This window comes from Siniperca chuatsi, linkage group LG10, assembly GCF_020085105.1.
Source record: "Siniperca chuatsi isolate FFG_IHB_CAS linkage group LG10, ASM2008510v1, whole genome shotgun sequence".
NCBI lineage: Eukaryota > Metazoa > Chordata > Actinopteri > Centrarchiformes > Sinipercidae > Siniperca > Siniperca chuatsi.
The window spans coordinates 20,696,119-20,709,303 of record NC_058051.1 but is presented as its reverse complement, the minus strand read 5'-3'; the positions used below and the strand labels follow the sequence as shown (position 1 = coordinate 20,709,303).

Here is a 13,185-nt window from a genome sequence, read left to right as displayed (position 1 = left end):
TTACACAAACGAATCCAGGTGAAAAAACATCCTCCTGTGCATTAACAAAAGGCAGTGGGGCACTGACAGCACTCTGGTGACATCTGATACCCTCAATCGCCTTCCTGCTGTTGATGGTCTGGGGAGCTTCCACTCATTGTCTAACACAGACACACACTCAGCTAAACATCTGCTGTTTTTAACCCCTGCTGGTTGTGAGTGTGCGCATGGTGGCGGGGGGGGGGGGGGGTTCAAGAGACTGAGGCACTTCCAACTGACCTGAGAATGAGATAAGCCTGATGGTGGGACTGTAAACTGTGCAGGGAAATTGTTGTTTTTAATCTAAATTAATTCCAAACAATGCTAGTCATAGTCATAAAAAATTATAGGTGGATAATATCTTAAATTAAGGTGAAAATACAATGTCACATCAAACTTTATATTCTTAAAAACACAAATCCCCTCCACAACACAAGAAGCCATAGCGACAGCATAAATTGGGGCGTGTTTCCAGGAAAAACACACGCTCTGTGTTTATGGGGAAGTGTGTGTTATGAAAACAGAGGCTGTGAGGTGACGTGAGAAGAAATTACGTGCATATCTCAGAGCAGACGGAGCAGGGGAGGGGCAGAGAAAGCCAACAGTCACACAGGGAGTTAGCAGGGAACTCTCTTGGGCCTCTAAGCCAATTACCGGAGCAGCATTGATTGAGGCAGCACTTTAAGGCCTCATCTACACAAGTAGTCCCTTAATACACTGGTCAGACGATGGGAGCGTCTCAACCACAAACTATGGATGGATAGCCATTTGCATCCATTATGGTGTCAGCGGGACAAATCTTTTTAGAGTTGCTAATAGGTCTAATGCAGAATATTACAAAATATTTGGTCTGAACATCGGTTCAACTTATTTTTAATTAAAGAATGTGTCACTCTGTCTTCAAGCTTGAAGGCTAGAAGCTGCTGCTGAGATGGACAGGTACTGGACCTGTTTCCTCAGTGCTGATCAGCTTGACCTGGAGACCAAGGTGAGTATTACATCCTGAGTGCCGTGGCTGTGTTCAATCAGCACTTCCATTCTCCATTAAAGGGATTGCTGGCCCATAATGATTTATGAAGGGGAACGGAGAGAGAATCAATGTAGCGGAGGCCCTCAGATTAATGATTAAGCGAATAGCAGCCCCACTCCAGATCCTGTCAGAAGCTGAGGTGCTGCTAAGAGCATGCCATGCTAGTAAGTTCATTGAACTACCAAGTTTCATCAAAGAGCTACAGTGCCTCTTCTTGCCTCCCACAATGAAACACACATGCAAAAACCATGCACACATTCAAACAGCCTTCAATAGTCTTCACTATTAAACAGAACAAGTTCCGAGAAAAATTTTCTGTCAAGTATGTCTGCAGTGTTACAAAAAAGGGTCACATTTATGAATGTAAACACTTTTTTGGTACCAGCAGAAATGTGTGTGTAACTGAAAGTTTTTACTCTGATTAACTTATTATTTGATCAGACAGTTCCTGGTTTAATTCAAAACGTTGCTATCTTTACACTATTTTATTTATGCAAAGCTCTTTTATGACTGCTTGTGTTTACACAACAGTGAACGTTTAAGACCACTGGAATATTTGTTTAGTGCTGCAACTAATGATGATTTTCATGATCAATTTTTGTGCGGATTATGATCTCAATTAACTGATTAATCATTTTTGTGATTGTTTGAATAAAGGGATGATGCAGTTACCCATTAAAGAGGAGAAGGACAGAGGACAGAGGGAGAGAGAGGCCAGACACACAATACTGCTGCTGCCCAACACAACAGGCCATTCTTTCAGCCCGCGCCACAACACTCCTCACAGCTGAGTCCCAGCCGCTATTCTCCTGCTGTTCCCCCTGCTCCCTCTCCATCTCAGCCCTTTCAATGTGGGGGAGAAGAATGGGGGGGTGTGCTGAAAATGAATAGTGGGAAAGCACATACAATTTGAAGCATCATTAGCTTCACCTAACCACTGCTTATTGGAGAAAACCAAGATGAAAAAAGGGAGGAAGCAGCTGTGCTTAAAGAGTAAAGCTGAGAAGAGAGAGCTAGTGCACTCAAGGAGGTAAAAATGAAGGGAAGATGGAAGGAAAAAGATGATGGAGAAGATGCAGACACATGGCACAACACATCACAGCTCATCAATATTATACCACAAATCTGCATAGGCACTGATTCCCTAAGTCTCTTAAAAAAAGATTCCACCTGCCTCTGAATTTCTGCCTCTGTGTGTATCTGTTTATTCTCCCCACCCACACCCCTTCCAATCTAATCCCGGAAGCCAGAGCATCATTCCCAAGAGGAGAAGTAAATGTCACAGAATTACCTCTACACCGCTACTGCTGCTGCTGCTTTCCCCTCCGCACGTTATTCCATAGAAATATTCAAAAAGATAAATCCAAGCAGGCTGAATTCTGCTCTCCCTCTTCCAACCAAACCATCCATGGATCATCCAGTTGTCTGTGAGCGAGTGCTAGCTCCCAGCAGTGAGCTCATTCAGGCAGGCAGCTAGTAGGCAGCTGCCGTTTTTCTTCAAAGCTCCACAAGCAGAGCAAATTAGAGGTCCAGCCCAGCTTAGAGACTAAGCCATTGTGAGCTATTCACACTCCAGCTCCTGTTTGAGGCCAATGGCTGCAGCCCCACATCCCCCCTGCATACTCCCGCCCACTGCTTTCCTCCCTCCCTCTCGCTCTCTCTTTCTTCCACTACTCTGTCTTTCTCATCTTTCATTCTCCTTCTTCTGCTATCTTAGCCATAAATATAGATTCTTGACATTACATAACACATGGTCCCTCCTGATAAACAGCCATCTTCAGGCAGATTTTGTGACTGAGAAAACCTCTCCAGGGGTGAATGCTGGGTTAAGGAAGGGTGTACAGGGCAGCAGGGCAAGGATGAGGGTAAGGATTGAAAATTAAATAAATAAATAATAAAAGATGCTCCTGTTGTTACCTGCTTGGTAAGATAAATTTGTAAATATGATGAAAAGAGTTTTTGGTTTTACATGAGGGAGTACGGAGTATGTTGCAGGTTGGATATGTTTACTATGCTTTGACTGGACTAAAGCATAGAGCCTGGACTTGTTTAGGACCTTGGGAGATTAAGAGCCCAATGGCAGACCCAAGGAAAGCTTGTACCTGGCAGCGCAGGCCTGTACCTGCATGGACATGGACTGCTGCCCAGGCAACCTGACCACAAAACCCAGGAGCTGCCCTGAGGGAAGAGGACTGCAGCTTTCTGTTTGGATACACATGGTCCAATCTTAGCCACATGCCCTCAATAGTAGTTTTACTGGCAGTCCTGGAGTGAATCAACAAAAGTGTTGAATGCTACATTTAGTATCTTGATGTAACTGTTCCATATGTTACCTTAATTTTGCAATGTTGGGGAAAAATTCATACAGAATTTACTTGTGCGATGTTTTATCAGGTTTTGCAGGTACTGTTATATCTGTAAAATATGAATATTGCCTGTTAACTGTCTTATAATTGGTCAACCTGTACAATTACACTGCAGAATTTCTTTGTTCAAGGGAATCTTTTGACATATTGGGAAATACACTTTCTTGCTGAGTTGGAGAAGATCAAAAGCACTCTCGTGTAGGTACACTAAATATGGAGCTATACCCAGCAGATTAGCCTAGCTTAGCACAATGACTGGAAGCAGGAGGAAACAGCAAGCCTGGTTCTGTCAAAAAAATGTCTGCCTACCAGCACTTTTAAAGCTCACTAATTAACATGTTATATCTCGTTTGCTAAATCTGTACAAAAACCGAAGAGTAAAAACAATGATTTACAGTAGGTTTTACGGGGAACAAACAGGGATATAACTTGTTAATTAGCTAGCGGTATCCCCCTGCTTCCAGTCTGTAAGCTAAGCTAAGCTAACCACCTATAATATTTAGCATACAAACATGACAGTGGTATCAATCTTCTCATCTCCCAGCAAGAAAGCAAATAAGTATATTACCCAAAATGTCAAACTATTCCTTTAGGGATTACCTACATTGACAAAATGGCAGCGGTATGGTGGTGGGGAAGAATAAAACATTCATGTAATGTATGTCATTTACAATTTGAAAAATGGCAAAACACACTACTCAGCTATTCTGACAACCAAATATCCAAACAAAGAGCAAAAACACTAAATTACCTCACTGACTGCATAAGATATACCTGCAATCCTGAAGTATATTGGTAGGTTTGTTGAACTCTAAATATGTAAATTAGTAGAGTAAACTGCACTGATGGAGCAATGAGGCTAAAATTGCCTTGTTATGGAACACCAATTAAGGATCTGGGATAATAAGAGTGTGACAATCCACAAGAGTAAATATGATCAAAGCACAACAGATACTGTAAGCAGCCACATGAACACAAAGTTCAGTGAAGAAAGTTAAAGCATATCCCATTTTAGATCAATCTGGCGTCAACACACCAACTGCTTGGAGGCATCGATGCTCACAAGCACTTAGGAGCTACAGTATGTGGGCTAGTTGGCCGCCAAAGTAGATCCACATCCAAACCATCACAAGACACTCAGGCACAGATTAGCCTTGTAAAAGACGACGTGATCATAACAGAGAATCTTTGTTCAGTCAGTGAATTAGCACAGTTCATTTCCTTGACCTCAAAGACAGGGTTATCGTCATCATACTGCACTGACAACTACAAAAATAGATACACTCGGTAGCTGTCTGAAATGTAATTGTCAATCTGTAAATAGTTAAGAGACACCTGCTTTAATCAACAATCCCAAGCTCTCTTTTTGATCCATGTGGACAGGACTCCCCAACCATACAGCGAGGACAACATAAAGCATTTCTGCAGTTGTGGGACAACAGCTACTCATTAATCAGGGACTGATCACTTTAAATTGACCTGAGTGACTTTGGGGTGATCCTGTCAGCACTCTTCACATCTCTACTTCACAAGATCAAAGCACGATTGTCTTACATGAGCTTGGCAAAGAGACATGAATAAGGATTTTGAATAACAATAATATTATTGTGAGCTACGCTTTATATTCCTGATTGCAGTGGTTTCCCATCAGGATTGATGAAGTTAATGTAAGACCAGACTCAAGGTACAGTTTGTTCTAAACTCCAGGTGCAGAAACAGAAACAGAGGTTGTGTTGTTTTAATGGTTTCTTCTGGAGAAGGTGCCATAAGATGCCTTTGAAATGGGCCAGAAAGAGATTGTCAATAACAAAAACATCTGAGACCACAGCCTCCACTGCCACCTTCTACCCACTTGCCAATCACACTCAATGGTAACACAGGAAGGAATATCCGCAGTCCTTTTGGCCTGTATGTGGTATGTGATTTATTTTTATAGTGACAAATGATGCTTGTTTGTGACTGTATCTGTAAAATATGCTAGACATGGCAATGAATACACCATCACATGCATTAAACATAAACCTCACACACACACACAGTCCATGCAAACACGCCCACATACACACAGTCTGCACCTGTCTTCATACATCATTACTATGCAAAAACACATATTTGCCCAGCTTCCTCAATGAGCTTAGAAGCCATTGCTTTTCCCATCCCTGGTCGTTTCCAGAGCAAGTCGTGTGTTAACACAGCAGATATTTGGTCACATGAACAAAATATGAACCATGCGTATGTGAAAAGCAGGCAAACAGAAGCTGGGGCCCACTCATCCGTTACAAGAATGAATGGCCATCATTAGCATGAGGCTCCCCGGCAGCTCCCTGCAATGCAGCGACACACACAATGGCGAGTGCCATGCTTCCCCCTGCCGTTCCCCCAGAGAAGCCCTTTTGTTTGAGCAGCATCTGGACCTGACCTCCATGCATTTGAGGCTGATGACCCCCCTTCTCTGCTCCCTCTCAGCTCCTCATGTCTTCTCCTCTCCTATCCTAACCTCCTCTTAAAAACCTGCTCTGCCTCTACAGCACCCCCCCATCTCCTCTCCTCTTCTTTTCCTATACCCTGTCCGTTCTTCACACACAGATACCCCCTCTCCCTCCCTCTTCTAGCTAAGGAGAGCAGCCATCTCTTGCTTCTTGAAAAGAAGGTCTGTGTACTAGTGGGCCTGACACAAAGCCTGCAGGGTGAATTAGAAAACCAACGAGGAAAAAGCACCAGGGCTACTGGCCATCTGTCCCTCTGGGTTGGATGTGCCTGCTCAGAGTGTGCCTGCCCCCCTCTTTCCCTCACATAATTCCCACCCCTACCCCCACCTTCCCTGATTCCCTTAGCCTATATACACAGCATCAACCACACACACACTCTCTGCCATGCATACATCACAGGCATCGGATGGCGGATGGTGGTGAGAGTGGAAAAAATAAGAAGGAGAGAAGGAGGAGAGAACAAGGTGCTGCCACTTGCCTGGATGCAGAGCCTGGAGCCAGCAAATCAAACCGTAATCCCTTTCTTTGTGTGAGCGTCAAACAGAGAAATTTGTCTCCAACAATGATTTCCCCGAGATCGGCAGTGGAGTGGAAAACAAGGAAGCGAAGGGAGTGAAGGACAGCAAGGAGGGGAGGGAGAAAGAGAGAGAGAGAGAGAGAGAGAGAGAGAGGAGGAGGGTGAGAGCAGCAGAGGCAGGAAGACAGTGGGAGCAGCTAGAGTGTGACAGAGAAAGACAGAGGAAGGCAGCAGCCACCGCCGAGCCACAGGGATGCTGACACTCACTGGAGGATTTGAAATGAAGAGAGGAGGACGACAGAGAAGAGAGCAGAGAACGAGAGAGGGAGAGGGAGGGAGATATCAGGTGGGGGGAGGAGGATTAGTTCGCTCTGTGGCTCAAACGCTGGGATAACGCAGAGATAACCCTCATCCCCAAGCAGTAGCTGTAGACGTGAGAGGGAAATGGATCCCACGAGAGAGCGACTTCTCAATCAATTGTGACATTTACTGCACATGATAACAATGGCCATCTGTAGCAGTGGGGCTATGAAGGAGAGGGGAGGAGGATGGATGGGGGGGTGTTCTTCCTATAAACACACATTTGAACACATGCTCAAAAGAGAAAAAAAACACCTCGGCTAGTGGTGGAGGGGAAAGGCACCTGTTCGAGTCAAGCACGGGGACAGGGAGCAACACATGTGCTCGGGGGGGGGAGAGACGACATGAGAGGCACAGAGACAAAGGGAACAGAGGGCTGAGAAGTGTGGCTTTTATTTGACTGCTTTTGTCATTCTGCCTTGTCATGCCAAGAAAATATTTGCATGTGTGTGTGTGAGAGGCACACAGAGACAATAAACAGGAGGTGGCAGCGATAGTAGGTCACAAAGAAAGGGAGAGAGGGAGAGACAGGAAGAAAGAAAGAGAGCGAGGAGGGGTGAACAGTATAAACATTTTAGTGTTAAGACTGACCAGCATTGTGTTGTGGCCCATTTTTGCCTTTTTTTAGTCATTACCAGAAAGAAAGATCACACACTGTTTCACTGGGCAACATGTTCCTTTATCAGCATAAATGTGGGCACTGTAGTATATTTTAAGTCGATCCCACATACACTGTCCTGCTGCTGTAAATACTCACTAGTGCACCAAATTCATGTCAGAAAGTATTGAGAGACAGACTGATCTTTTCATGGGATTTGTTGACTTTAAGAAAAATATAGAATAACATCATCCTTATTCTTTAATTATTTATCACTACGTCTACAGAGTGGGCAGAGTCCATTCTGGGTCCATTCCCTAGAGACACTGGACCCTTATATTTTGAGATTGCCTACAACCCAGGAAAAAGGGGATTATTTCCAATTACTGAGTAATCAGGAGTACTTCTTCCATGGATGCATGGATGTATTCAGGTGACCACGTGTCCAAGTAATGGACTGGTTTTCAAGCAGTCTATACATTATACTCTGTTTTTCTTCATGCACCTACTTGCACCACAGTTGATTGTTGTTGTTTGCTTCTCAACCACTCATCATGAATAGCGTTGAGGAAAGAAAGTGGTGGAAGAAGTATTCAGATCTTTTACTTAAGTGAAAGTAGCAATAGCACACCGTAACAATACTCCACTACTCTACTACTCCACTACAAGTAAAAGTTCTGCATTCAAAATGTTACGAAAGCAGAAGTACAGAAGTATTAGCAACAAAATGTACTTAAAGTATCAAAACTACTTGAGTACTTATAATTATTATAGAATGGTCCCTGTCAGTGTTATACTGTTATGTTATTGAATCATTATTATGCACTAACATCTCGTTGATCCAGCTGGAGCAAATTTCAACTACTTTAAACAGTGTGGTTAGTTTAATCTATAACAATGCATCATATTTTAAAAGATGATCATATGTTTTGTATCTAACAACAATCTATAAAGTAACTATAGCTGTCAAATAAATGTGGAAATACCCAGGTAAAGCACAAGTACCTCAAAATTGTACTTAATTACTTTTTTTTCTCCTCTGACATTCTTGTTTTTGGGTGGATTGCCATAAAGACATTTATATTTCCCTCAGGATGAATTGTAATAGCTTTGGTGATTCCCTGACACTTCTAGTTCGATCATCAAGTCAAAATTTGTTCAATACTTTCTGACCAAATAACTTCAAAACTGATAACATGCCCATCAGCCTCAGCTGTACTTTGTGTTTAGTGCTAATTAAGCAAATGTTAGTAAATGTAACTAAGATGATGAACAGGGCAAACATTATACCAACTAAACATCTGCATATTAGCATTGACATTGTGAGCTTGTTAGCATGCAAGCATTTAGCTCAAAGCACCGCTGTGCCTAAGTACAGCCTCACAGACCGCTAGCATTGCTGGAGACTCTTAAGTCTTGTTAACAGTGAAACAGCTGCAGTATTGTTGAGTTTTGCTAATCACCAAGAGCTAATGTAGACCTATGAAAGGTTTTTCTGCACATCTGGACATTTGTCAGTACTTTCTTGTCTAAATCATGGCAGTGGGGAAAACACTGCATTACTGCTCTAACAAAGCATAGTGAAGAATAGTAGATCTGAAAACAATGAGGCTCTTTTCTGTTAAGATGAGCAGAAAGAACACTATAATAAAACTCAGAATGAAAATGACTCCATGAGCTACACATTTTTCCTCCTATCTATAATCTCACATCTAACTGAACAAAAGGTCATTGCCCTAACTTAACTTTAGCTTCTCAGGAAAGTTGCGACCAATGACCTTGTTCATTAGAAGCATACTGAAGCCTTAACATTTCCAATGTAATGCCATGGTGGTAGCACATGTGTGATGGCTCACAGATTTTCCTGTTATTGTTAAAGACAACTCAAAGGGTTTCACAGAATTTCCTGACAGCAATGTCTAAATCAGCCCTTATGTGGTTCCCAACATTTTTGGTATCTGACCCCTTAAAATAAAGCAATGTCTACTTGTGACCCCTCGTCACAGGTTATGACATAAGTGTGGTTATGGATTATAAACAGAGATTTTTTCTTCTTGGATTTGTCTCATGTGAAGGACTTATGACAAAGTGAATGTATCAGGTATTTCACATATTTTAGAGATTCTTTAGAACTGAAAATATCCAGTATTTTACTCATTTTAAGGATTTTAGAGGCATTTGGAGGTAAATGTATCCAGTATTTTGCCAGAAAAAAAGCAAAAATTTGTGAAAAGTAAGAAAAAAAAATTATTTTTTCCTTTAATCATCTGGTGACTACTCAGACTGCCTTATGTAATATTTAGCATTTTTATTTTGTTTATGTTCAATTTTAATGTCTGTCACAGAGGACAGACAGCGTTTCCACCCTCCTGTGATCTTTGCGAGAGCCCAACATGTTCATCACATAATCAGGCAGGAATCTATTTTCAATATATCAGAACATCATAATCCCAGACAGGGCACCGGGGGAGGCTCAGAGAGGCGGATTTACTGGTCACATGGCTGAGCGCGAGAGAAGGACAGACAGCCAGAGATAGACAGGAAGAGAGTGAAAAAGCAAAGAACAAGAGAGACACAGAGAGGAACAAAAATACATTAATCGAGAAGCCACATTGTTTTGGTTAACACTGCAATGCAAACACATGAAAACGAATACACGCAGCCAAGCCCCAGTCAATAGAATCAGAAGGAATCAGAATGATCCCTTTCTTGGCTGATTAAATCATGTCTATGCATATGTGTGATAAAACAATTCCTCAGGGGGGGAAAACACACACACACACACACACACACACACACACACACATACACACACATTCTCTCTAATCACATCACCAATAGATCCACTGTGCTGTTTTGTTGAAACACTTTAAGCCTCATGACCTTTGTGGTCATCACAAGTCAAGCAAAAGGTTTTCTGAACACAAACACGACATTAGTACAGTAGGAAAATGAATTGAGTAGAGCTAGACTGTATCACCCAACCGCAAATCCAACTGTTTGAGACATAACCGAGCCCAGCTGTGGAGTCTGGCACGGTGCTTGATGTTTGGCTCGAGCCACACTTTTTGTATATTTCACAGCTATGTGAATCAGCTGCAAAAATGGTGCTCTGGCATGGTCAAAACACGAGTGGCTTTAATGGACGATAATATGTAACAAAAACTACAGTTATGGTGTTTGGAAAATGTATGTTTGTTTCTCTTATCATTTGTTAGAAGCGGAGCTGATGAGGATTTTAAATGATGAAAGGGACGTAAAGCGTAACAGAATAATTTATGGGTGAGTCAGAGAGAAGAATGAGATTAATAGGAGATGAAACAAATGAGAAAGAAGCCAAAAGAAAGTGGGTCATTAGGGTAAAGATGAAGAAATTATTCTAAAGACTGGTTAAAGACACAATTCTTCAGCCGGATGTCCTGGTTTAAGCATCCACCATCACATTTATTTATTATCGTTACTAATATTTTTACTCACAAGGCACAGCATGGCGATACAGATTGGCTCGTATGGTCTTCTGCAGCTCGTGGTCGGGGGAAGACTTCTGAAACCTCAAGCTCAGGTAGTGCTTCAGGTCCTTGTTGATCTTGTGACCTGGAAACAGCAGACAGACAAAAACAGCTCAAGTAAACAAACCTCAACGTCAAAAAACCAGTCTCTTCGCTACTTACATGCTGTCATTTGGCCAGAAGTAAGGTCATGAAAGGCTGTGACATTTCCACAGATAAATTGCTCCTAGATACTAAAAAAGCATGAGAGGTCCTCCAGTAAATAAGTTAATTTGTTTACACGTAAATATAATGTTGTTAAAGAATGCAATCAAATTTGAACATATATTTATCTCTTTTAAGTCAATTTTATGCAACAAGAATAAGAGTTTACAGCCATGCTAGCAGCTCTGTGAGTCTGTTCTTTACTTATACACAGCATTGCTGTGAGCTAAATGTTAATGTCAGCATGCTAACATGCTCATAGTGACAATGCAAACATGCTGATGTTTTTTTAGCAGGTATAATGTTTACCATGTTTACCAAATTAGTTTAGTTTGTTAGCATGTTAATATTTGCTAATTAGCAATAATTAAGACTGAGACTGATAGGAATGTCACTAGTTTTGCAGATTTTTAGTATTGGACAAAGTGAACTGATGATGGTGCTAGAAGGAAATTGAAGGGTTTATTAAGTGATTAGAATTCATCCTAAGGGGTATGTCTGTACCAAATCTCATGGCAATCCATCCAAAACATTTCACTCAAAACAACAAATGTGAACCTCATGATGGCACCAGAGAAAAAGTCAGTGCATCACCAAAGTCATTAGGATTCATCATCAAAGTGGTGGACCGACCGACAGACTGACCAAGTGACATTGCCATCTTAAGAGCCATGCTGCTAGCATTAAAGCTAAAAATTAGCTTAAAATTCAGCACCATTTGACTCAAACATGAAGTGATACTCAACATAGTGGTTTTCAATTATTTCACATATTTCATTAGATGGTAATGGGGCAAACAGCAAAGAAATAAACCATACTGACAGTTTGAGTAGAGCAGAGAATGACACACAGTATGTAACAGGATGGTTAATTTAGAAAGAAATTCAGAGACTGAGGTGGGTTTGGGTAATTGATTAGAAGAGTCTCTGATTGGCTAGAATTCCCAGGCTTACTTAGCATCCATCCAATCAGAGGTGCTGATGCTGCTGGCTGAATTTGAACAGAGCCCCAGCGCTCACAATGGGGCCAGATGGTCAGAGCTCACTCTCACACCAGGGTCTCATTTAGGACCATTTAATGATCTCCAAATATATCATCCAAGTCTGGGAGAGCTGGCAAGCAGTTCTTGGGGGAGGTGCCATGGCCTCCTGTCGGCCTCCGATCACAGCGGAAGAGTTTCCTGGCTCTGTGCTTTGAGATGGCAGGGTCAGTGAGCTGACTGAGTTTATTTTGGAACTAATTGGAATTATAAAATGATTTAAAGTCACAGTGAAACAGCAGTTATAGCGCCTTTAGCTTCTGTAATGTGACGTATGTATGTCAGTGTGAAAAGGAATATATGGACAGGGAAAAGTAATACATTTACAAAATAAAAAAATGTTGAGCTTTTTTTTGCCTTTATTACATCACCTGAAGAGAGACAGAAAAGGGGGGGAGAGAGAGAGAGAGGGGATGACATGCAGCAAAGGGCCCGGGCCGCTGCGGTAAGGACTCAGCCTCAGTGGTGTGAGTGCTCTACCAGGTGAGCTACCGGGGTGCCCCAAATTATAATTCAACAAATTATTTGCAGATTTGATTGGATCACTCAAAAGTGGGTGTGGCTTTGCAAATATGGAGTGATATGGAACTATGTTAAGCCTCCACCCACATCCCTCTTAACAACATTGTTAGATCAGGGACTACAGATGTAAATTAGCTTATAGCTAACTCTGGTACAGCTAAGAAGCTGTGCACTGTCCCTGTCAAATAAACAAATAAATGAATAAATCAGGAGGAGGAGGACAAAGGAGAAATTAATAAATTAGACCTCAGTCACATTCTATGGAAATGTAAACATGTAAACATGTACATTTTTACCAGCTGACATCCAAATACAAACCTGCTACTATGATATTGCTCTGCTAACTATTACAACTTACAAGCTAACTGTCAAGTGCTGGAAAAGAAAACAGAGGGACTTTTTTTAACATATATTTAACAGATACCAAGAGATGACTGAGCAATTAACACTGGGACACAGCTGGTTAGCTTAGTTTAGAATGGGAGACAGCTAGCCAAAGGTAACAAAATACACCTACCAGCACCTCTAAAACT

At 41.8% G+C, this 13,185-nt stretch overlaps 1 protein-coding gene across 18 annotated transcripts in view; it reads right to left on the bottom strand.

The window, feature by feature from the left end:
- The window catches only part of LOC122883351 (membrane-associated guanylate kinase, WW and PDZ domain-containing protein 1-like), a 99,509-nt gene that overhangs the window by 52,165 nt on the left and 34,159 nt on the right, over nucleotides 1–13,185 (bottom strand). For 17 of the 18 annotated variants that reach the window (XM_044211906.1, XM_044211913.1, XM_044211914.1 and 14 more), the window contains exon 2: nucleotides 10,856–10,972. In XM_044211906.1, coding sequence (XP_044067841.1) covers nucleotides 10,856–10,972 — 117 coding nt within the window. Of the gene's footprint in view, nucleotides 1–2,339; nucleotides 2,632–10,855; nucleotides 10,973–13,185 lie in introns of those variants that run through there. The other variant, XM_044211910.1, reaches the window with a different exon arrangement.